This window comes from Suncus etruscus, chromosome 9 (genome assembly GCF_024139225.1).
Source record: "Suncus etruscus isolate mSunEtr1 chromosome 9, mSunEtr1.pri.cur, whole genome shotgun sequence".
NCBI lineage: Eukaryota > Metazoa > Chordata > Mammalia > Eulipotyphla > Soricidae > Suncus > Suncus etruscus.
The window spans coordinates 32,839,811-32,863,005 of record NC_064856.1 but is presented as its reverse complement, the minus strand read 5'-3'; the positions used below and the strand labels follow the sequence as shown (position 1 = coordinate 32,863,005).

The following is a 23,195-nucleotide window of genomic DNA, read 5'->3' as shown; positions in this document are numbered from 1 at the left end:
CACAAACTCCATTATTGATTCTCAGCCAACCAGACTGGTGACTCATTGTAGGGCTCGAAGATGCAGTGCTGTTCATGTGCTGTGATATTAAGAATACCTGATTTACCTTGGCAGTGTTGAGAGACTTACAGTGGTGCTTGAGGATATCCAGAGCTGTACCTAGTAACACTAAGGAAACCAGGGTTGGTGCATACCAGGCATGTGCCTTAATTACTGTACTAATTCCTGGCCTATGAGTATTATTATATGCTTTAAATATTATTTTTCTTTATTCTTTCTCTATCTCACATGTTTACATAAGCCCAAAACATAGAGGGGACAGGGCAAAGTATAGAAATATTAAGATAGTATAAAACTTTTGTTTGTTTGTTTGTTTTTGGGCCACACCCGATGACACTCAGAGGTTACTACTGGCTCTGCATTCAGAAATTGCTCCTGGCTGGGGGGACCACATGCTGAGGATGAAACCGAAGTCTGTCCTGGATCAGCCACATGCAAGGCAAATGGCTTACCTCTGCGTCACTGCTCCGGCCTCCATCGTATGAAACTATTTTAATGAAAATTTAAATATATTCTAAAAGCAACAATGTTTACAGCTCTATATACACACAGCTTCATTGTAGACAATAAAAGACAGACAAACCAAGTATTGGTCTCTGGGGATAGAGTAAAAGGGAAATAATATTATGAGCATTGATTATACACAGGTATTGTGTGAAGTACTTAGAAGTAGTATCAACTTTCAAGTCATCTTATTGAACTCAGATACAAGGGCTTGCTTTATCTTCAAATCCATGACTGAGGCACAGAGACATTAGATTTGCTGTTCAAAAACAACTTTATCGGGGCCGGGCGGTGGCGCTAAAGGTAAGGTGCCTGCCTTGCCTTCGCTAGCCTTGGACGGACCGCGGTTCGATCCCCCGGTGTTCCATATGGTCCCCCAAGCCAGGAGCAACTTCTGAGCGCATAGCCAGGAGTAACCCCTGAGCGTTACCGGGTGTGGCCCAAAAACCAAAACAAAAAACAAAACAAAAAAAAAAAACAACTTTATCTGGAAAGTCTTTGTAAAATCATGTACTGATTAAGTGAAACAAGCTTATTTTAACTCCTATAACTCTAACAATTCTCTGTACATCTGATGACAATTCTTTTCCTAAAGAAAATATTTAATAATGAACATAAAAAAAGAATAATCTTTTTTATTCATTACAATACCTCAATTCCAAGGACTGGCTTTGAGTGTAGTTTATCAGAGTTTGTGTTATTAACAAAAGTTTGTTTCAAAATGTCACCATTTAAAAAAAAACATCAATTTGAAAACAAAAACAACAAAATAACATCGACTGCCCACAACAACAAAAAGTACTTGACATTTTCTCTAAAGAAAGATCTTTTATGATTTCTATTGTTACATGTCTTCCTCCTTAGATGCAACCCTTGAATTTTGTGATCATCTATTTTGTCTGCAAGTGTTTTCAGAGTTCTCAATTAAGTATGACCAATAATTAAATCTCCACAAATAAGAAACATTTATTAAAACACAACAGTAAGAATAAAGGACTCAGTATGGAGAATCTGGAGAGGAGTTTCTATGTGCTGAATAAATAACAGGGCGACACCATGGCATGCACCCTTCATTTCTGATGGCCAGGAAGAGCAATGGAACTACAAGAGATTTATGGGGAACAGATGAGCAGAATCTGACATCAGGACACACCCTCTGCACTGCTCTAGGAAGTGAGTGGGCAAAATTACTTACAATGATATCTCAGAGGAGACATCTCAGAGGGACTGTCTACACACATGCTTTTGTTTCATAAACTAGAAATTGACTTAGGAAAATCCTTGGGAAAACTCAAAGGTTTTAGAAAAAACATTTTTATATGAGGCCACATCCTATGATCCTGGACCTCCAGCATGCAAAGCACGTGCTCAGCCTACCACTTCCCTCTCCAATCCTAGAAATCCTATTTGGAAAAAAAATAAATCTTTACAGGCCCAAATTTGAAAGATGGGGGTCAGGAATGTAGAAATGCAAAAAATACATTGTTTACATTTTACTTTGCTACGCTTGGATTAATTCTACTTGGAGGGAAGAGTCCAGGTCTTGAGTCTGTATGTTGCCTGGTCAACACTATGAATATTTATTTATGGACTCAACTTATTGCTCTTAAGCTTTATAAAAAAAGGAAGAAAAATAAAATATGATGTAGAGGGTGATATTCTGAGAGGTATATCTAATTTTAATGTCATATTTAAGAACTTCCTCAAGCTTCTTGAAATTTACAGAATTTAACTTATTACTCTACCCAAAGGACCAACGAGGATAATCATTAGGCTTTCGAATGTATGAGAAGAAACATTCAAAGCTCTGTTATATATAAACAACAGTGGAGAAGTTTGGGTTAAAATTTCCTTTAGGTCAAATGGTTGCTATGAGGATGAGGACAACTATGGTATAATCTTCAATAACCCTGTCATCACTGTGAGTCCTTCACTCTGGGAAGCCAGTAGGTGATGTTAGACAAAAAAGGAGGAAAAAGGAAGAAAGAGAGATGTGATGAAGATGTGTGAAGAGGAATTACTATGGACAGACCAAGAAAAGAGGGAAAGGATAAGTGGGAGAGATCCCAAAAAATAAACCTGCCTGCTGATTATAGAGTTTCTAGAATTGTAGAGCCTAGTATTAAAGAGGCAAGTTTCAGGCTGGAAATATAGAATGGGGGTTGAGAGGTTTGTTTTGTACGCACTTATCTCTGGCTTGATCATCAGCACCTGATTTGATCCCTGGAAACTGCTAGAAATAAGTCCCCACACAAATCAAGTATTGGAGATTCCTCTTATTTTTTCCTAGCTCTTGATTCTGGTAGCTGGATGGCACAAAGATACTCTCCTTTAAATAGTATGATTGCCTTTCTTTTTAATTCAAGGATTCTCCAGGATCTGAAATTTAATGCTATGAGAGGGGTACATCTCCATGCTGAAATATCAGGGAGTATGCATCCCACCAGTTCTAAAAGGTTAAGCTATGTTCAAGAGAGTCAGAGCAAAAATAGAGACCTGAATCTCTATTTGTTTTTGTTTTTAATATTTACTCATGTGCTGTAGTAATGCAAAATAAATATGGAACCCTCAAAATAATTTTTGAGATGTTTAAAGTGCTTAGATATTTTGAAGAGAGCCAGCCAGAGAGAGACAGACAGAGACAGAAATAAGGAGAACAGAAAGTAGAGGAGTGGAGTTTGCATTTATTTCTATGTCCTATAATTCAAAGCTGTAGTAGATGTTTCAAATACAAACTCCTGGAGCTAGACAAGTAACTCAAAAGACTGCAGTGCATTATTTGCATGTGCAGGGCCCCAGTCAAATGTCTGGCAATGGTTGCCGGAGCACTGCCAGGTGTGGTACTGGTAGCTGCCCATATGGTTGGACCTGAGTGGCATGGCCTTGAAAATGGCCCAGCACCAGATCACTAGGTCTGAAGATCTGGGTGAGTATTACTGGGCATGATCCCTGGGTCCACTGAGCCTTGGAGAACCCCCACCCTACAAAGTAACACAGACTCTAGGGTTTTCTCCATTCTCTAAAAACACTTAGGGTTTGGCCTTCAAATAGGTATTTCTTTGATCTGAGTGTAAGTTGGCAGCACTTCCTTAAAGCTGACTGGTGAATTCCTGGTTCAGTCAGCCCATGCCTCTATCACATGCTCAAGTTCAGGCAAAGGATGCTTTGGTTGTGGTAACAGCCTCCCTTTAATTGCTGATTTCTCATGGTTTCCTCTTGAAGAGATATTTTAAAACAAAACAAAACACTTGCAATTCTTACCATCACTTGAAAACCTATACCATTTGCCATCAGGATGGCATGGAAGATCCTGTGTCAATAATTAATGTTTACCAGATGTTATGGGTTACTAAAAAGTCTGCCAGGTCTGTTCTTCCTGATAAACAAGCATCAAAGGGGTGTTTAAGGCAGGGTCAGGCTCCACAAAGAAAATTCCTTCTAGTGGGGTTAACATTAGTGAGGATTTCAGATAATAGCTCATTATTTCCATTGTGTGTTATTGGAAACCTACTTAACACTACCATAGGAATGGTCTAAGAGCCCACTGGAACTTTGAGAGGCATCTCTGGCTTTACAACTGATCGATCAATTACTAGATGCTTTCCTCCGGAAACTGTGCACAAGGTGCTAGCAGGGAACAGGGGCAGACCATTGTGCCCGGCAATCCCTGGGAAGTCACCTTCATCCGTGGGGTTTCCTCTTGGCAACTCCCAATAACTGCATTCTCTTCTTTCATTCACTGCAGGAAGCACTTACTAAAGCCCAGATTTTGAGGTCACAGAGAAGACATCACTTCCTGTCTGGGCACCAGTTCAGAGGTGCAGGTTAGACATTGAGTGTTTACATGTATGAGTCCTGCTTTCACTGCTCAGCAGGTTAGTCTTCTCCTCCTCCCAGGGATGCAAGTAGGAGCCTCCAGAATCTCTTTGTTACTGATTGTGGAACCTGGCATGGAAAGGACTTTCTGTGCTGCTAGAAAGGTTGGTTTTCTGCAGGCTTACCTGTCCCTGCTACCTACTCAATACCTAGTGCTTGTCTATACCTAGTGCTACCCTATACCTTATATCTACCTTATACATGCTACCTTCTCTATACCTTCTACTTGCCTTATACCTGCTACCTACCCTATATCTGCTATCTACTCTATACCTGTCACCCTATACATGGCACTGTGCTATTCCTGGTGCCTACCCTATACCTGGCACTTACCCTATACCTGGAACATGCCCTGATCCCTGTCCAAGTGATCACGGTGCATACTTGTCAAATCCAAAGAATGATCATTTTTGTGTGGGTCCCTTTGCTCATGAGCTAATTGGAAACCTGAGATGTAAAGGGGAGTATGCAATGGGAAATCTGCTCCACAAGGAGAGAATGTTTCCCAAGTCTGCCAGACTGAGGGCCCATACCAGCCTAGGTGCTGATTCTGCTGATGGGGAGAAGTTGACTAGAACTTCCTGGGCAAATTTGAAATGAAGCCTGAGAAAGTGGGAGAAGAGAGACAAGCACTTTTGGTGAGCACCTAGAATCAGCAGAGGGAGAAATAAAGGGGAAAATGAAAGGCTGACAAGTTTGGGGGAATGGCAGGAAGAATCTGGGTCCTTCTCATGTACCTTCTCTGCAATTCCAGCTCACCTGCCTGTCCCCAAAACACCCACTCCCCTTCATTCGTCAGGACCACAGAAAGCCCAGTTTCTGGCTAGCATATGCTTAGTGGGGGCCAGAGGATAACTTTGTTCCCCACTACCCCTTATTCCTACAGTCTCTGGGACCCCCCAACTGGGGTCCCACATCTCCTTGTCTGCTCTTGCCTCCACCACTAGCTGCTCTGGTGCTTCCCTTACATATGCTCCCAGAATCCTTTGGGATTTTCTCATTCCTGGGGTGCAGTACCTCTGCCCTTTACAGCCTGGCACATGCTCTGCCCCAGAGACTTTGAGATCTGTGCCCAGTTCCCACTACATGAAACAGAAGCTTTCAGAAAGAAGACTTATGTGAGGGGGATTCAGGCTGTATATCTCTGTTGTTTTATTTCTTTTGGGATCACACAGACAGGGATGCTAGTATAAGGCTCCTACCTCTAGACTCCAGAGGTGCTCAGGGGTCATTCACTTAGGAATTTAGGGGAGCATAAGTGGTGTCAGGGATGCAAACCAGGGTCACCTGCACACAGGACAAGACAAGAATCATCTCTCTGGCTTTTGTTACATATACACATTCCCAGGGTAAAAGATGCCAAGGGCTGTTGTGTTCCAAGTTCCATCAATCTGAGTGCTACCTTCCTGGTCACCCTCCTGACCCCTTAGTCACCTCTCCAAAGGAAGGTGACAGTGTGTGTGAAGAGGTTTAAGGACATTAGCCTTGTGGCTGTGTCCTGTGAGAGGAGTCAGGGCTGTTTTGGGTTGGAGGGGCAGCTGAGAATACTCTGCAGACCCTAGGAGCAAGACACTGGGGAGTAGGGTAGGAGGGGCCAACACTAGGAGGCCAGAGCCAGGGATCTCAACCCCTTCACCACAACTGCAAAACTCCTTTTGAATCTGGGCCTCACTATGAAGTCTCAGCACTGGACGTCTGAGCAAATTACACTAGAGGATGTGTAAGGAATTCAGCCTAAAAACTAGGGTACATTGTGGGGATGTGCTACAGATGAGCATGATATTAGTCCTTAGCTAAAGTCAGTCCTTCTGGTTCAGGTTATTTCCCAAATAGATAAATGCTGAAACTCACAGGGCAGCTGTGATCATAATTGAGCTGGAGTTGGGCCCCTCAAAATGAGAGGAGATCTTTAAGAGTCTAAAGAAATGAATGACTGACTATGTCATAGAGCAATACACCAGCCAAGTTTTCATGTATTTATTTACAGGCTCTATCAGTCACTGATTGAAAGGTATTCAGAGTAGAATAGTGCCACAGGCTAATTAAAGTGCCTTGATTTCTCCTGAAGTCCTCTATCATCAGCATCCCTATGCGGATAAGCAAACAGGTTCATGATTGCTGAATCACCGGTGGGGAAATAACAGACTCTGAATTCAGAATCCAGGGCATCCTCTCCCCTCCCCCAACTGACCCAGTGATAAGGGGAAGGGTAATCTTGTGTTCCCATTTGTTAGATTGCAAAACTGAGGCACACATGACATAGGGACTCAATGTGCTTTGTAGCATATGCCCAAGAGGCCCACTTTTTCTGCCTGTACAGAACCTCAATCTCCTTATATACAACTTCTCCACATTCAATATCTTCCTCACCTCCCCAGAGAGTTAGGTAAGTGAACTGGGGGCAGCTGTGGTGATAGAGATGTCTAAGTCAACACCACCTTCATAATAAAAGCAAATGTCCAGCATCTATCCATCATCAGATGACATCCAATTCCTGCTGGAATTTACCTGCCCCCCCTCCCCAGGATGCCCCCCCCAGGATCAGAGCTCAATGTATAGGTGATTAGTTTGTCTTCCCCCACCCACCCACCCCACACCAGCCCTCTTGCTTCACCCAATTTTTTTTTTTCCTGTCTCTTGTCTGATCTGCTCCAGCTACCCTTGTAAGCATGCAAGTCAGCTCTGGCTTATAGGGTCTTGACACTTAGCCTACAGTTTGCAGCTGGATTGTGTCCCTCAGGTCTGTGCATGATTAATCCCTGCCCTTTGTTCAGGTCTGATCAGCCCCTCAGCACCTGGAGGAGCTTACCCTGTCCCATGGCAGCCTAGCCACCACCTTTGACTCCACAAACACTCACTAATTTTATGCAGTGCAGTTAAGACTAGTTCAAACTCTGGTCTCTGTGTTTGTGTAGTCATTTCTGCAAGCATCTGCACTGAGGCAGAAACACTATCCTTACTGTGCTATTATCCAGCACCTAGCCCTGGACCTGGCACTTCTCAGGTGAAGGTGCAATGTGTATGTCAGCTTGGTGGACATGTGAGCCCCTCGGATATACACAGGGCAAGACTGACCTTGTGTACGCCCCATGGCCCTGAGACCCTGTGAGGAAAGGCCACTCAAGGTGACAGTGCTCTCGGCCATTGTTCTCAGCACCTCCCCTATGGACTCAGCGACAACAGCAGAGACAGGGGAAGAATAAGAGGGATCAAAGGTCCTTCCTTGACAAATCAAAAGCACTTCTATGCATAAATGGTCAGGAGAGAGCAAGCACAAACATCTGAGAAGCAGGGAGTTGTAACTCAGCTTGGCCATGACATGAACTTGAACCAGAGGGTCTGTAGCTCACCTTGAGGCCATGGGCACTGAACACAGGGGAATGTGATAAGGATGGGGCTCAGCTCAGGGACAAGATTTCTTTAGGACTTGTCTCCCCAACTATCCATCTTTAGTGGCTTCATCAGTAACTTTGTTTTTTGAAAACTTTTTGCCTTCAGGGTACTTGTTTTCTAATACAAAAATCTGCTTTGTAAAAAAAAAAAATAATTTTCTTGTATATGCTTTAGTTCCCCTGCAACCAGAAGGTATGATCTCCAGGGAGCACCCCCATTCTATTAACCCCTGGAATGTAAGAGACCAGAACAGGATCTGGCACTTAGTAGAATCCAACAATTTTTCCTATTTTACTGAATGTGAATGCGATCAAACTTCTGCTATAGAGTCAGCAGATGTCACTGGGTCTGTTGTAAAGTTGTTGCTGTATTTCTCCTCTAACTATTTCTGCTGAAAAAAAATCATTTTTTAAGATGATGCAGAATTGAGCATGAATGACTTTCAGGAGAAGGTGCTTAAACCCAGCTCAGCCAATATATTTCCAGTTTAAAAGAAAATCAAAATGGGATGCTCTCTGGGAACATTGGAGGAGGGAGGTCAACACTGTGATGGGATTGGCTCTGATTCATTGTTTGTCTGAAACCCAACTATGAAGGGCTTTGTAAATCACAATGGTTTCAATAAAATAAACATTTTAAAAATGCACTCATTTCTGGCAGCTTTCAAGGCCAGAACCTTAATCCTGTGATAATTGGGAGGTTGATCATTTCATTCCTCTGGTATAAATGGTCTTGTTCTGATCTTTAGGATAAAGCTCTCAGTGTCTCCGTGCCCAAGCCCACCCCTTCCAACCATTCCATCCCCCTCAGGCAACCCTCCTTGAACCTTGGGACCTGAGATGTTTGATCACACCCTTCCAAACTGGAAAGCAGAAAGCAAGGACTGAATAGCTGGTCCAAGTCTACATGGCCACAAAGAAGTGAATTTAGAATTGGAGTGGGGTCAGTCTGAGTCAGGACTCCTGGTTCTTTAAGTTTAGTTAAGCCTGGGCAAAGTGAGCCCCAACCCCAAGTCATTTCCTTTTATTCCACAGCTCCAACCTCATCCAAAAAACCTCATTTTACAAAGGAAACAGGAAGAAGTGCAAAGCCACATACTCAACTTTCTAATAAAGGGAAATAGCCAAGGGCAACTCTGATATAAAAACACACTCACAGTTTTTTATTTAGGCATTTCTTCCGTACTTAAGAGAGAAGAGACTGAACTCTTCTCTAAAGCATTGTCTTGGCCCAAAAGCTATTCACATTTCCCTGAGAAATACAATGGTTTGGTGTGGGGGTATGTGGAAGAGTGGGGCTTGCGTAGGGGTTCTAAACAGCAAGAAAATCCTCAAGACCTACCAAATTGAAATGATTCCCACAGTTTGTATAGAAATATGGATGTTTCTTTGCTCTCACTTTTACAAGCAGTTTCTCCCCTTAGAGAAGATCCTGGTCCATCTCCTATCTCCTGTGTTACCAGATTTCATGGATTTTTTGTTGTTGTTGCAGTAAATAAAGCACAAAAGAAGTTTCCTTTAAATTCTTTACAAATAACAAGAATTAAAGTCAGTTCTTGCCTTATTTATTTTTTAAATTAATTTCATTCTGATATTTAGATCTATTTTCATAAAAAACAATAATTGTGGTCTAGATCACTTTAATATCAATACTGAATCATTTCCATTAGAAAAGGCTTAGGTGAAACCTTAAGGAGGAAAGGGGGTTGGACTTCAGAATCTGAAGGCAATCAACTAATTAAGAACAGTTATCTTCATTCTTACACTTGCAGAAACTACTGAACATGGAGTCTATTTTTTTTAACCACGCCTTAGTATCTAAGCTTTATGAAAACACGAGGTCTTTCCTTAAGCATAAATGGACATTACAGCTTTTCAATTAAATGAGTCTTTGGAGAGAGATGCAAAAGTGCTAAAAAGCTCCTTAAAAAATCTTGCCTGCTTCACTGCCTCTCCTTTGCCAAGGGGAGATGTGCAGCTAAAATGCAGAGCTATTTCTTTCTTAGCCTGCCGAACCAAAGTTTTCCAGCCTGAACCCTGATGATAGCTATATTAGAGAGCTTGCTGAGTTTTTCCTTTTCGCCTGCATACCACATTGGACTTGGTAAAACTCTTGTTATTTTTCAAATGATGTGCATCTTAATGCCCCGAGCCTGTGAACCTCCACAGCAGTTTTACTACATCCATTTTATGTGAAACTAGTGGGAATGAAGACAATGCATTTATTTTTGAAAATAACACCAACGGGATAGGAACTCTCATTTAGAAAAACAAAATTCAAGACAAATGCTTTCAAATAGGATCCAGGTATTTTTTTTTCTTTTCATAATTTCTCTAAGCTCATTATCTCTGAAACTTTTGCTTTGTGCATTTCCCTGTTGTTAAGCATCACTAAATAATACAGAGAGTAGTAATAGGATTAGCAAGCCGTGCCTCCTGCATTTTAATTTCTAAATATCTTAAACAACTCAAGACATCTCCAAATATTTGAGGATGCCCAGTGGATATCTTTTTCCATCATGATGGGCTAAAGATTGGGAAAGGCAACTGCTGGCAATTCCATGTGGTTATTTTCATAATTTCCAAGTCCTTCTGAATTGTTTAATGATTTAACCCAGGGAGTTTACCTTGGGAAACAAATCTTTTAACAATTTTCCCTTGCATTTCAGATTCTTTTTCTGTGTGTGTGTGTGTGTGTGTGTGTGTGTGTGTGTGTGTGTGTGTGTGTAACGTGTAACGTGTAACTCCCCTCTCAATGCATCTCTGACAGAAGACCATGGCCACATAGCCAGGAACAGTCCAGATTTATCGAGGTTTGATGAGAAACCATAGTTCCTGAAACACTTTCCTGTGCATTTGCAGACTGCCCCAGAGTAGGCCTTTGGGTGCTAATGTCTCATATATGTATCATGGCTTTTTAAATATCTAGTGTATCTCGTAATGCACTCAGTATGCTCTCCCTGGCCTTTTCACTGAAAAAAATTGTTCCAACAAGCAATGAAGAAGTTGTCTTGGGGGACATAGGGATAAGATTGTAAAGCGCATGCAAGTAGCTTTAGATTGATGACTGAGATCAGCAAAGACATGGTGTTTTTCTTAAAAACTACCTGACTTCCAGAGCCATATAATTGAACCCACACCTTGTCAGGGAGATCTCTTTTTGTGTCTAGAAGGACTAAATTCCTTTGTAATAAGGAGCTGATTGCCAAAGATCACTTAAAGAATCTGACAATGATGGCCTTGACACCCAACTTGGAAAACAGAAAATCAGAAAGAAAATGCAAACAGGTATAAATTACTGGTGAGAAAAGCCCTTTGCTTTTAGGGGAGAAGAGGGGAGAAGTCTTCATAAAGAGACGATCTGCATCCATCACAGCCATAGAAAAGGAAAAAAATAAATTTCTCCCAAGAATGAAAAACATAACGGCATTCTCCACTTGTGAAGCAATAAAATTATTTGTGTGCCAAGCTCCTTTTAATACTCCTGTGATTTTTTTTATAAAAGTCGCTCAATTTGATTGTAATTAAATATGTAATGAAAAAGCAGTGCTTCAGGGAAGCGATGCAAAGACACTCTAACTGTTAGTTTAATGTATTTCCAACTGACTTTACATCTAGCGAAAATGATATTCTGCATATGCCTTAATACAAAATTTGCTAGGCAATTCTGTGTTTTTGTTTTGTTTTGTTTTGCTTTTTATAAAGGGGATTGGGAGGTGGGCTAACAAGCATGGCCTTTGAAATAACTGGGTAGGTGTCCCCAGACCATGACATTTTTAAAATTGATAGTACAAATATTACAGTGAGGCCAGGGAAGTGGGATCCAGAACATTCAACTCCTGCCAGGCCCTGGGCCTCAGGAACAGACCTTGGCTTTCTTCCTGCTTGATTTTTCTTAAACTCAGCTGCAGTGAGCCAAAGTGTAGCATTGTTGCAATGGCTTTAAATAATGTCAGGCTCGGTGCCCCCCACCCCTTTAAAATCTGCTCAACTGAAAGGCCAATTCCCTAACCACTGGGAACATAAACATCAACCCAGGTATCATTCAATTGGAGAAATTTCTCCCAATGTCAGGGAAAGAAACTGGGATAAAAGAAAAGCATCAACCTCTGTAAGAGAACAGTGACAAAAGGCAAGAGGCTTTTGGGGGTGCTGCAAGGCGATTTGGCCAGAGAGGTATTTCTGGGGTCTGAAGGGCTCCTCAATCATATAGTAGAATTGAGGTGACACCAAAAAATATATATAAGGGCATGAAAAAGAAATGTAAAGTAAGTGTGAGGAACACTTTCCCATGCCCCCTCCCCTAAAAGGCAGATTCCACCCCCAAGTCAAAAAAAGACTTTCAGAGTCTGGAAGTTTCTTTGAGCTGCCTCTTTACTCCCTTACTCGCTTACATAGAACTCACTGTCACTCACAATCTGCTGATTAGGGTTAATGTATTGTGTCCTGATATGGCAGATTAAAAATGAAATCAATAACTGCCTAAAACAAATGGGCTTTTGAGATGTCCCATTCAATCTGGCTCTTTAAGGGTGAGGCGAAAGGAGAAGGGAATGAGGAGGGCAGTGAGGAGGGGAGCATTTCAGTAATGGATTGCCATTCCAAACACCTTGGGGAAGATGTGATTTTAAGGTATCTGCTTTTCCTTTTCTCAGGAATCTTCCTTAAATAACTAGAAGAGCCAGAATAGTTTTGACCGAGCCCTTCCGGTTGTGTGTGTGTGTGTGTGTGTGTGTGTGTGTGTGTGTTTCTCCATTCAGATGTTCCAATCATACTGCAAAAAGTGTTTCAACGTTCAAGAGGCAAACTTGGCTTTGTGAAATATGTTTGAACAATATGAGAATGTGTGGGAGGTCGAACTCTACCCTGGTTACCTGGGGTCTCAGATGAAACCCCACTTCCCAGTCAATCAAAGGTAACCCCCCCTTTCCCAGGAGCCAGGCCCCCACCTGCTGCTTTAGTGGTGCTGGCTGACCCTTCCCCCATTAACCTCCTCTTCACAATCAGGAGGTTGAAAAGATGGTTCTGAGAGGTCATCTCCACTCCACTGAGGTAGTGAGAATTGTCCCAGCTGAATATGTTTCCTATGTAAATAACCTGTGCTATTAAGGTGCAAATTGCAACTTTTAAGTAATGATTGCTAATAGTCTAATGTTTACTGCCACACAAGGACATCCATGAAAACAAAATCTGCATTATTCATCTCCATATTAAATAAACAAAATAAATCGAGGGAGCTGTTCTTTTCTGCAAGACTTTCTTCAAACAGGGGCTATCAGATAAACTGGGGCTGGAGACTCTCCGGTAAAGAACCCAATGGATGTGCTGGAGCAGACTGGCTGGGCTGGTAACTTAGAACTGTATTCACATGTATATGACTCCCAGCGATTTTTGCAATTGGTTGACATTATAGGATGACAATAGTTCAACCTGGTGAACTAAAATACATATCAGCCAGCCGCGTGTGAGTACAGAGACTGTCGTGGATTGCTGAAAATAGGAGAACAACTCTACAATCTTACATTTTTAACTACTCCACGTCCTGGAAAATATCAACACATCAAACTATCGCTCTGTTTTATTTTATGCTTTCTGTCATCTTCTCTATAATAGATAGGATGGGAAGAGGCTGGTACAGATGACTGCCATTGTCACGGGTAAAAGTCAGCGCTTTTTAGGATGCATGAAATATGTACCCAAGGGTGCCAGTACATACTCAGTCAATGCAACTCCCCTTGGGGGCCCTATATCTGCTTTCGTTCTTTCTCTCTCTCTCTCTCTCTCTCTCTCTCTCTCTCTCTCTCTCTCTCTCTCTCTCTCTCTCTCTCAACTTCTTTCTTTCTTGCCTGAAGTGAGAGTCTGGTGAAACAGCAGAGCTTTAGAAAGTCAGGAAGAATGACATTTCCGAGGGAAATGTTCTGACTTGGCTATTTCTTGAAAGAGAACTGCTTACCTCACATCCCTGCCCTGAGAAGGGAGGGAGGACAATCTAGCAAATAAAGCTTCAAATTCCCCATCACTTAGAATATCATCTCCTTCATTCCATCTGGATACCTGCTTTATTAGAAAGTTCTGTAATTGATTCCTTGAAACATGGAACTTAAAACTAATAATGCAAAAGAATCAAATTGCCTCGAACAGTTAGTTCTTGGGAGAGACTCAGCTCGGATTCACTCGAAGGCTTTTTCTATCGTACATTATTCATTAATCAAGCTAGAAACGGAGCTTTCAACATGAGTCCATGGGAGTAATTACTTACAGTTGTGCATTGTGTTTAATTTTAAGCAGTGATAAAAGTTAGTATGGTTTCGGCTTTAGAATCTACATACTTCCTTTCCCTGGATATTAACTAGCTCAAGAATCCCAAAGTGGCTAACTTTTACTGGTGGATAATCATCTCAGCTAAAACTGAGTACAGCCTGGACAACTTCAGATGCAAGAAACACTGCTTGAAAAAAAAAATCTCTGCTATAGCAATACATGATTAAGTACAGAGATCTGTAGGAGGGGATTTCATAGTACACAAAATCAACTATTCCCTTTCACTTTGACAAACATCTCCGCATTTCCCGGTGAAAATAATAAAAACCACGAGAACAAACATCAATGCACTAGGCAGATAACAGGCCAGAAACTGAAACTACAACCCCAACTTTATAACACACACACACACACACACACACACACACACTACGATAAATAAACACATTGGCACCAATAGATAGCAGCTTAATGAAAAGGATCTCATCTAAATAATGTGATAGAGCAGTCTGTTCCCTACACCTGGATTCTCATTGATCAGAAGATAATTATAATCAAAGGAGTGCGATTCTGAGCAATGCACTTTTTGTAATGAATTTACTAAAGGAGACACGTCCAGTCATTCTGGTCATTTAAATTACTGCCTAGTTGAGTTGTTGATGGCCTTTACTGGAACAACAAGGGGTGGGGGGGGTGGGGGGAGTGATTTTCGAGGCAGTATCACTCTTTGCTGGCCCATTGCCCAGGGTTCTCTTTGGGGACAACAATAAGGATGTTATCTCTAATAATCTAGCTACACTTAAACTTGTGTTGCCAAAACCGGCCCAAGAAAGCTTACTTCTCCGGAGTCCAGGATACCAGCGCACACTCCAATATTGTCAGATTGCAAAGCAATCTAAGTTATACAAAATAAGTGAGCTCGGTGCAGGAAAAAAGGTCTGGATTCGAAGTGAAAAATGGCTTTTACAAGACGTATCCTGAGTTGACAAAAAGAAATACTTTCTTGACGAGGTACCTAAAATATTTGAATTATTTGGCTCACGGGAAAACAATTGGAAAAGACTAAATCAGAGGTTTATTGGTGAGATTTCCGCACGCATTTGAAACAACCTACACGGAGCTATGGAGGAAGAGATTCTGCCTTGCAAGAGAGGATGAAGGGGTTGTTCCTAAGCCCAAGTACTGGAACTAGGCCACAGAGGATGATGAACCTGGTGGTCTAGCATGTTCTGACACAAACCCCTCCTCTTTGCTCAGATTTGTCACTAACTTTGCATTTGTTTTAAGGAGGGGGCTTTGAAAAGTTTCTGAAACTGTCTGTGCAACTTCGGTCTAATGTTGTGCTGAAAGAAATGCTCTACAGTGGGTTTGCAGGGAACAGGCTTCTAAGAAGCTGCCTAAAGCCTGAGGGTAATGACAGAAAGAAGGGGAGGAAAAAAAAAAACTTCAGCTTCTCGATAAAGCCCTGATTCAACTAAAGGACACAAAGAAATAAAAACGCCCACATTAAAAGCCAAACAAGATAATAATTGTGCATGTCTGGCTCTGAATCTAGAGGGCAAGCCTTGCGTCACTCGCACTCTGAGTTACCATGGTGAGTGATTTATTGATATATATCAAGAATGAATAGATCAAAGGCAGCGAGATGACAGGTGATCAATCAAATGTCAAATCAAAACTAGCAATCAAGTGGAAAGCTGATTTTTCAGTGGGTGGGTCTGGCAGGAGAAAAATGAACTTTCATATTACACTTCCGAGAAACAAAACCCCAGCATACTATTAAAAAAGCAATTAAGCAACCCAAAAGAAAAAAAAAAAGAAGCCCTTTAGAAGGTCTATTGTCCTGATAAAGTAACCTGTTCCCTTCTTTTTTTATTGGTGGTGGGGGAGTCTCGGGGTGGTCAGTATTCAGATGGGACAGTTCCTACCGTACTAATCAATGGACAAAGTTTCCAACTCTTTCTGAGCAAAAGAAAAAGCAGGGCTGACTCAAGCATTCCGGTTCTTCAGGGGCATCCCCTTCTTTTTTTTTTTTTTTTAATTTTGCAAAAAAGGAAGCTTGTTGATTAGATTTCCAAAGCGTGCATTCTTTTTAGAAAATATAGTCAAAGGTTGATTCCTTTCCTGGGATGGTTTTTCTTTCCACCTTGGCGATCAAAGCAAGCTCCCGCGGCCAGCCCCAATGCCAGCCAGCAACCCCAGCCCCTGGGCTAGGGTTTGCCTTTCACTTTGGCGCCCCGGGAACCCCGGTGAGGGAGACAGTGTCGCCGGAGGCCAGAGCCGGAGGGATGACCACGCAGAGGGATGATGGGGGGGGGGGGGTGGGGTGAGGAGCGGAAGGGCTGGCTTCCTACCCCGCACCCCAAATCTTCCATCCAACTTTGGCCCGAGAGAGGCCAAGAAACTGACTGGGAGAAAGTTAGGGGTGGGGTAGGGGGGTGGAGGGGGGAAAAGTTTAAGGAGGGCCGGCTTGGGGGGCTCTTCCTTCTCCCCCACCCCCCCACACCCCAGCCCTGAATCTGCCAAGGCGGGAGGATCGGCGAGAAGGAGCCGGCGAGAACCGTGGGGTGACGAGCCTAGACCGTGAGGGGCGCCCCGAGCAAACTCCCCCCAAAGGCTGGGGGTGTGCGTGGGGTGCTGTCCTAGGGCACCCCGGGGCGCTCGCAGCCCCGGCCCGGCTGGCACGGAGGGTTCCCTTACCTGCCGCCCGCTTGGGTGCGTGCTGTTTCCTCCTTGGCATCGCTCTGCGCCGCTCCGGTGGCACTGCCGGCGCCCCAGCCCCGAGCCGCGCGCGGGGGCCCGCTGTCTCGCTCGCTCGCTCGCTCGCTCGCCTCTCGGGGGCTCCTCCGCCTCCTGCCCGCCGGCTCCTAGGGCGTCACTCGGCCTCTGTGCCCCTGGCGAGTCCCCCCTCGTTACTCCTCCACCACGGGCCAGAGACCCCCGCTCCGGGTGGCGGACACGGGTGGGCTGGTGCCGGCTGCTTGGAAGTAGAGGTTGGTTCTGCCCGGTTGGTTTGTTTGTTTGTTTGGGGGGGATTTTTTTTCTCTCCCTTTCTCTCTTTTTGTTTTGGCTTTTTGGAGAAAAAAATATTTTTGTTTTTTTTTTCTTTTTTTAGGGGGGTGACTGTTGAGACACTTGATTTCTTTATTAAACATCCAAGATCAGGTTCGGTGGGAAGGATCGAGGGGCGCACACGCGCCACGCGCACACGCGCGCGTCAAGATAAGGGGGGGAAAAAGGCAATCCTGGGAAGGTAGTGGTTTATTCTTTTTCTTCTTCTTGCTTCTCTTCTTGCCCTCCTCCTCCTCTTCCTCCTCCTTCTCCTCCTCCTCTCCTTCTTCTCCTCCTCCTCCTCCTCTTCCTCCTCCTCCTCCTCCTCCTCCTAGATGGCGGATCCGGGCTGGGGGAGCGAGATCACTCACTGTAGGTTTGTGCTGCTGTCAGAGCCCGGTCTGTGAGTGATATGCGAGAGGACAGGAGCGGGTTTGGGAAAGACAGAAAATCTGGAATTCACTCACTCACTCACACACGCACACACACACACACACACGAACACACACACACACACACACACATGCACACACATTCACACACACACGCACTCACACGCGCGCACACACTCACACACACACGCACACACACACGCACGCACACACACACACACACACACACACACACACACACACACACACACAAGACAGGGCGAGGCGATGCCAGCAAACATCGATCCCGCTGAACAAACTGAACATTAACAAACTCCTCCTCCTCCTCCTTCTCTCCCCGCGACCTGATGACAGGGAGAAATTTACTCCCCAGCCGCAGAGCGCCAGGCAGAGGGAGTCTATTAAAGGGACAGTGTCCCGCCCGCCCAAGGTGGTGGGGTGCTGGGACCCCTGCGCCCCTGTTTCCGGGGCAGCCCACTGGTATGGGGATCCCCTTGGGAGGGACTGGGAGTGATGGGGGGAGAAAAGGAAGCAGAGTTGAGAAGAGAGCTAGGAATCCCCCGTAGGGGGGGTAGGGTGAGGTGGGGAAGCAATTGCCAGTCATGTGGGTGCAGGGTGAGCCCTTGGGGTTGACTCTGGTGAAAAAAAGGGCGGTGGAGAACTTCTCAGGAGATGCTCCAACCTTTCAATCCCTTTATCTGACCTCAGTCTCCTTACCTGGTATTCCCCTGGCCATCCATTGTAACCAGGGGATGGATGGTCCTAAAACCAGAATTTCTCATCTGTCTTCTTGATAGCTTTTGGTGACAAACTCTCCTGTTTGCTTGGACTAGGTGGTATTTAGTGAGCACCTACTATGTGCCTGTTTTACAGATAGAGCAGTGAGAGAAAGGGGAGATCCTGGGGTCTCCTCGTGTTAATGGGGAAATGGATAAGTGGCTCCAGACACTTAGCTTGAATAAACTCTCTCTAATAAACTCTCTCTCTCTCTCTCTCTCTCTCTCTCTCTCTCTCTCTCACACACACACACACACACACACATCATCCTGTGACTCTGTGACTCCACTGGGTTTATCAATACCACATATATTAGACTCATCTTTCTATATTGTTTATTACCTGGTTCCTCATACAGTATACAAGTTCTCTTAGGAGCAGGGATACAAATTTGTTTATTTTGTTACTCAAGTTGGTGCTCCTTGCTCTACACCCAGGGATGTCTCCTGGTGGGCTCGGGGAACCATATGTGGTGCTGGGTCAACTGTATACAAGGCAAGCAAACAGCTTACTAGCTGTCCTAGCTGTTCAGTCCTGGGGAACAGGGATATTTTTGTGCCCCTTTTGATCATTATGTCCTGAGATGACAAAGGAACAAGTAGTACATATTCAATAAAATCTGTTTGAGTGCATAAAAAGTAAGGAAACAAATACACAAACTCACTTCACATCTGAGGGACACACTCTATGTGGGTATTAACAACGCCCTATGGGGCTCAGGGGGTGCTCCACACTCCAGGTAGATGTCATTTGAGCTGAGACAGATTCAAGCCAAGGTGAGATTATTGGGCCACTGTGGGCAGGCTGAGGTGCTGAGAACAGGTCTGAACCAGATCCTGCCCTCAAGGAACCCTTGATCCCAAGGCAGAAACAATGAAAGAGGTCGGCACAGGAAGATGAGGTGCCTGGGGAGGGGGGGAACTGGAGGAAGGCAGGCCTGCATGGGCAGAGCCAAGGAAGAGCAGGGTGCTAAAAAGAGAGGAGGAGTCATCATAAAAAGGAGGCTGGATGGAATGAGCTGATGCACATCAACTAAGCAGACTAGGAAGCATTGTTGAGTCTTGCCAAATCGGGGCACCTATTTCCTGCATTAAAGCCTCATGCATGCACAATTCTGCTTCTTTCCCATTTGGACCATAATTCCTTGTTGAAAGAGAATGTGCTGGGTGGGTCCCTTGGTTCTATTAACCAGCTTCTTTGGCTTCTGCCCTTCCATTCTTTCACACCAGGAGAGACTATCAAGAGTTTCCATTGTTAAATGTTCATGGGGAAGGGGTCACAGCAGTCACATCTGAGTGCATACAGCTAGAGGTATTCCAGATAGAAACTTCTGGATGACACTTTGGAATCTGCATTTTAAACAGGCAACCCACATCCCAGTAGGGCCCTGCCATTTCACTGAGGTTTGAGAACAACATCTGTTAAAAATGCTTTTGGTAATAATATCCAGAGACAATAGAAACAAAGGTCAGGAGGTCAAACTCAGGGTAGAAAGCTCACCACAAAATTGGGGTAGCTCCAGTAGACAAGGGTCTATTAGGACAATGATAGTTGGAACTGCATACTCTGGATAAAAACTCATCCCTGAAAGGGAAAAAAAGTGACATACATGCAAGGCACTGCTCCATTGACAATAGTGCAAACCAAATGTCAAAAAGGAGAGAGAGAGAGAGAGAGAGAGAGAGAGAGAGAGAGAGAGAGAGAGAGAGAGAGAGAGAGAAAGAGAGAGAGAGAGAGAGAGAGAGAGAGAGAGAGAGAGAGAGAGAGAGAGAGAGAGAGAGGCATTTGTCCACTCTATAGCAAGGCAGGGGTGAAGGAGTGGGTAACGGGTGGGAGAGAACCTAGAGACATTGGTGACTGAAAGGGTACACTGGTAAAGGATGATGTACATTTTGTGACTGAAACCCAACAATGAACAATTTTGTAACCACAGTGCTTAAATAAAGCAATTAAAAAATGCTTTTGTTCTGAGAGCATCTGACAAAACTCAGATGTGGTATTAATACAATGTTGGAGGTGACGGGGTTGATCTAGTTACTGGCCCAACCCATCAGGTACATGCCACAAATGAGACTTGATCAGTATATTCTAGAAGGCCACTCACCACGACCTACTTCCCTTCCACCTTTGCTTTGGAGAATTGCCAAGTGTGACCGGTCCCACAAACATTTTCCTTACCAGCTCTTTGGGTTTCTAAAGAAGCTTAACTTTCTCCCCTCCGACTCATCAGTCATAACATGTTATTGTCACTGTTTGCAAAGCTCTGTTGAATCATTTTCAACATCTGCAAACAGGAGGCCAATGTTGGCTTCTTAGAAATGTACCAGTTGAGGGGCCTGGAAGGTGGCGCTAGAGGTAAGGTGTCTGCCTTGCAAGTGCTACCGTAGGATGGACCGTGGTTCGATCCCCCGGCGTCCCATATGGTCCTTCCCAAGCCAGGAGCGATTTCTGAGCTCATAGTCAGGAGTAACCCCTGAGCGTCAAACGGGTATGGCCCAAAAACCAAAAAAAAAAAAAAAAAAAGAAATGTACCAGTTGTTATCTATTTGCAATAAATTTCTCCATTGGCCTCCAATTATGACTGACCCCAACCCACTAGCCTAATCCTTACAGTAAAACTCCCTTCCAAGTTGGACAGTAAAATAGCAATTAATTAATTGTTAATTAATTCAAAGTACCCTATATGGGAACACCATGCTCCATAACACTGCCTAGTCAGAACCCCCCCACCCCATAGTTCTGCAAAGAAACAAAAAGGTGATACTAGGAGTCACACACAGACTTAAGCCTGAGAGAAATAGGTATGATCTTTAGTTAAGGCAGCAAGAAGTCTCTGCGCTCTGCTGAAGGTGATTTGGTCTTTGTGTTGCCTTTGACCACGTAACCTGTAACAAATATGCCACTGTGTTAGATCTGCTGGATCTTGCCCCAAGCACAGAAGATACTGAAATGCATAAGATAAGGTCTCAGACTTCATAAAATTTCTGTTAAAATGTAACCCAAAAGACTGAAAACTAGGAAGAGAGCATTTAGAATGGGCTCAGAATTGGAGAGAGAACTGGGAAGGAAACAGATTGGAAGAGTTGAACCTGGGCCACAGAATTTTCCCCAACCCTCTTCAGGATTCTTCTCCCTGTCTGGCCTCCCTTATCTTATCTCCTCTTTCTCAATAGCTGGTTACATATTGGGGAAGACAGTGGAGGAAGAGATTGTATTTCTACCTTTTAGCTGGTTGCCAACAATTTCTTAAAACCTCACTTCCAGTATGTTTTATTAATCTGTTCTTTTTTTTTTTAATTTTTTTGATACTGCTACTATTGTAGTCTAGCTTGGGAACCAACCAAAAAAAAAAAAGATGCTGACTGGAGGTAGGACGTTTGCCTTGCATGCAGAAGGACAGTGGTTCGAACCCCAGCATCCCATATGAGGTCCCCTGAGCCTGCCAGAAGCAATTTCTGAGCTTTGAGCCAGGAGTAACTCTTGAGCACTGCCGGGTGTGACCCCCCAAAAACAAACAAACAAACAAAAAACAAAAAAAGATGCTGACTATCCTAGTAAGATGTAGAATGAGGACCTACAAATGTCACTCAGAGACAGAGACATGATATTCAAACACATTGGATCACCGTGAAATAAATATTACCCCTTAATTTTTTTTGAACTAAGGAAACCTCAATTTGGAGCTGGTATGCTGTTAATACCAAACACTTTCTAGTTTCTATTTTCAACCAAGAAAATGAATGCTTCAGGCTTAGAAATTTGGGCATGAGTAGTCAGGTAGATATTTCAAACTTGGCTTATAAGTCATGAATTCACTTTGAGGTTATGCATTACCTTCGTGAATGAAACTGTGTCCCATTTATGGTAGAAATCTTTCTGTTTTATTTTAATTTTTTGTTTATAATAATATTAATGAAGTGTACACACATTGAGTTATATTTGAAAATAAACATATGCAAGAACAATAAACAGTAAATAGTGCTTTTAATGGTATTTGGAAAGAGCTAAATGTGAGAGAGGGGTATAGGCAAAATGTTTGTCTAAACCACAGACTGATATTTCTGGAAATTTCTTCCAAGAGCTGGTGGGAATAATGCTATATTGGAATCCCCAGGGAACTTAGCATCCTAGGATCTAAGCTTTGAGATGTGTAAAGGCATGAAATGGTTGAAATAATTCAACCTTGTCTTTCAGAAAACTTATTCCTACACTTGATGTCATGACCATCTGGGCATTATTTTCTTTTGAAGATCAAGATGTCTAGGTTCCACCCTGGACTTATTAAACTAGGTCCTAGCTAGGATAAAAACAGAAAATCTAAAGTTGCATTGTTCTCAGGTGACCCTGGTTAGATCTCAATTATTGGAACCTTCCCTGAAGCATTTGGAGTTGGTCATAAGTAGATCAAGTTAGTGATGTTGCATGCGGGAATAGCCAGTGCTTCTATTCTTGGTTCCACTTGAGGCACCTTTCCAGTACACCCAGGAACCCCATGAGGAAACCCCATTAAGGCATAAAGCTAGTGTGTTGATGCTTTTGGAGTCAGTTTGCCTATTTTATCCCTGGATTGAAGCCCAAGATAATAAGGAGATTTGCTGAGTGTCTGCACCATGCTAGACTTGGTTCTAATTGCTGCACTGTGGAGTGACCTGTGAGGTTCTTGAATACAAGAATATTGTCCCCCTAACACTTCACTTCTCCAATCAAGATTCTGTACCAGATCATTTCTTTCTCATTTTTCTAAACTCAAAGTTCATCTCCCTTCCCACCTTCTCTGTTCTATTCCATGGCACTTACCATCTCCTGTAAATAAATATCTTCATTCTGTATTTGTCTATTTACTCTCTGTCTCCCTAATTAAAGTGTAACTTGTAATCACCTC

The 23,195-nt window shown here is 43.4% G+C and overlaps 1 protein-coding gene across 2 annotated transcripts in view; it reads right to left on the bottom strand.

Moving 5' to 3' along the window:
• The window catches only part of TSHZ2 (teashirt zinc finger homeobox 2), a 450,994-nt gene extending 433,981 nt beyond the window's left edge, over positions 1 to 17,013 (bottom strand). For both annotated transcript variants that reach the window (XM_049781314.1, XM_049781313.1), the window contains exon 1: positions 16,794 to 17,013. In XM_049781314.1, coding sequence (XP_049637271.1) covers positions 16,794 to 16,833 — 40 coding nt within the window. In that variant the 5' untranslated portion in view covers positions 16,834 to 17,013. The remainder of the gene's footprint in view (positions 1 to 16,793) is intronic.
• Between the last annotated feature and the right edge of the window lie 6,182 nt (positions 17,014 to 23,195).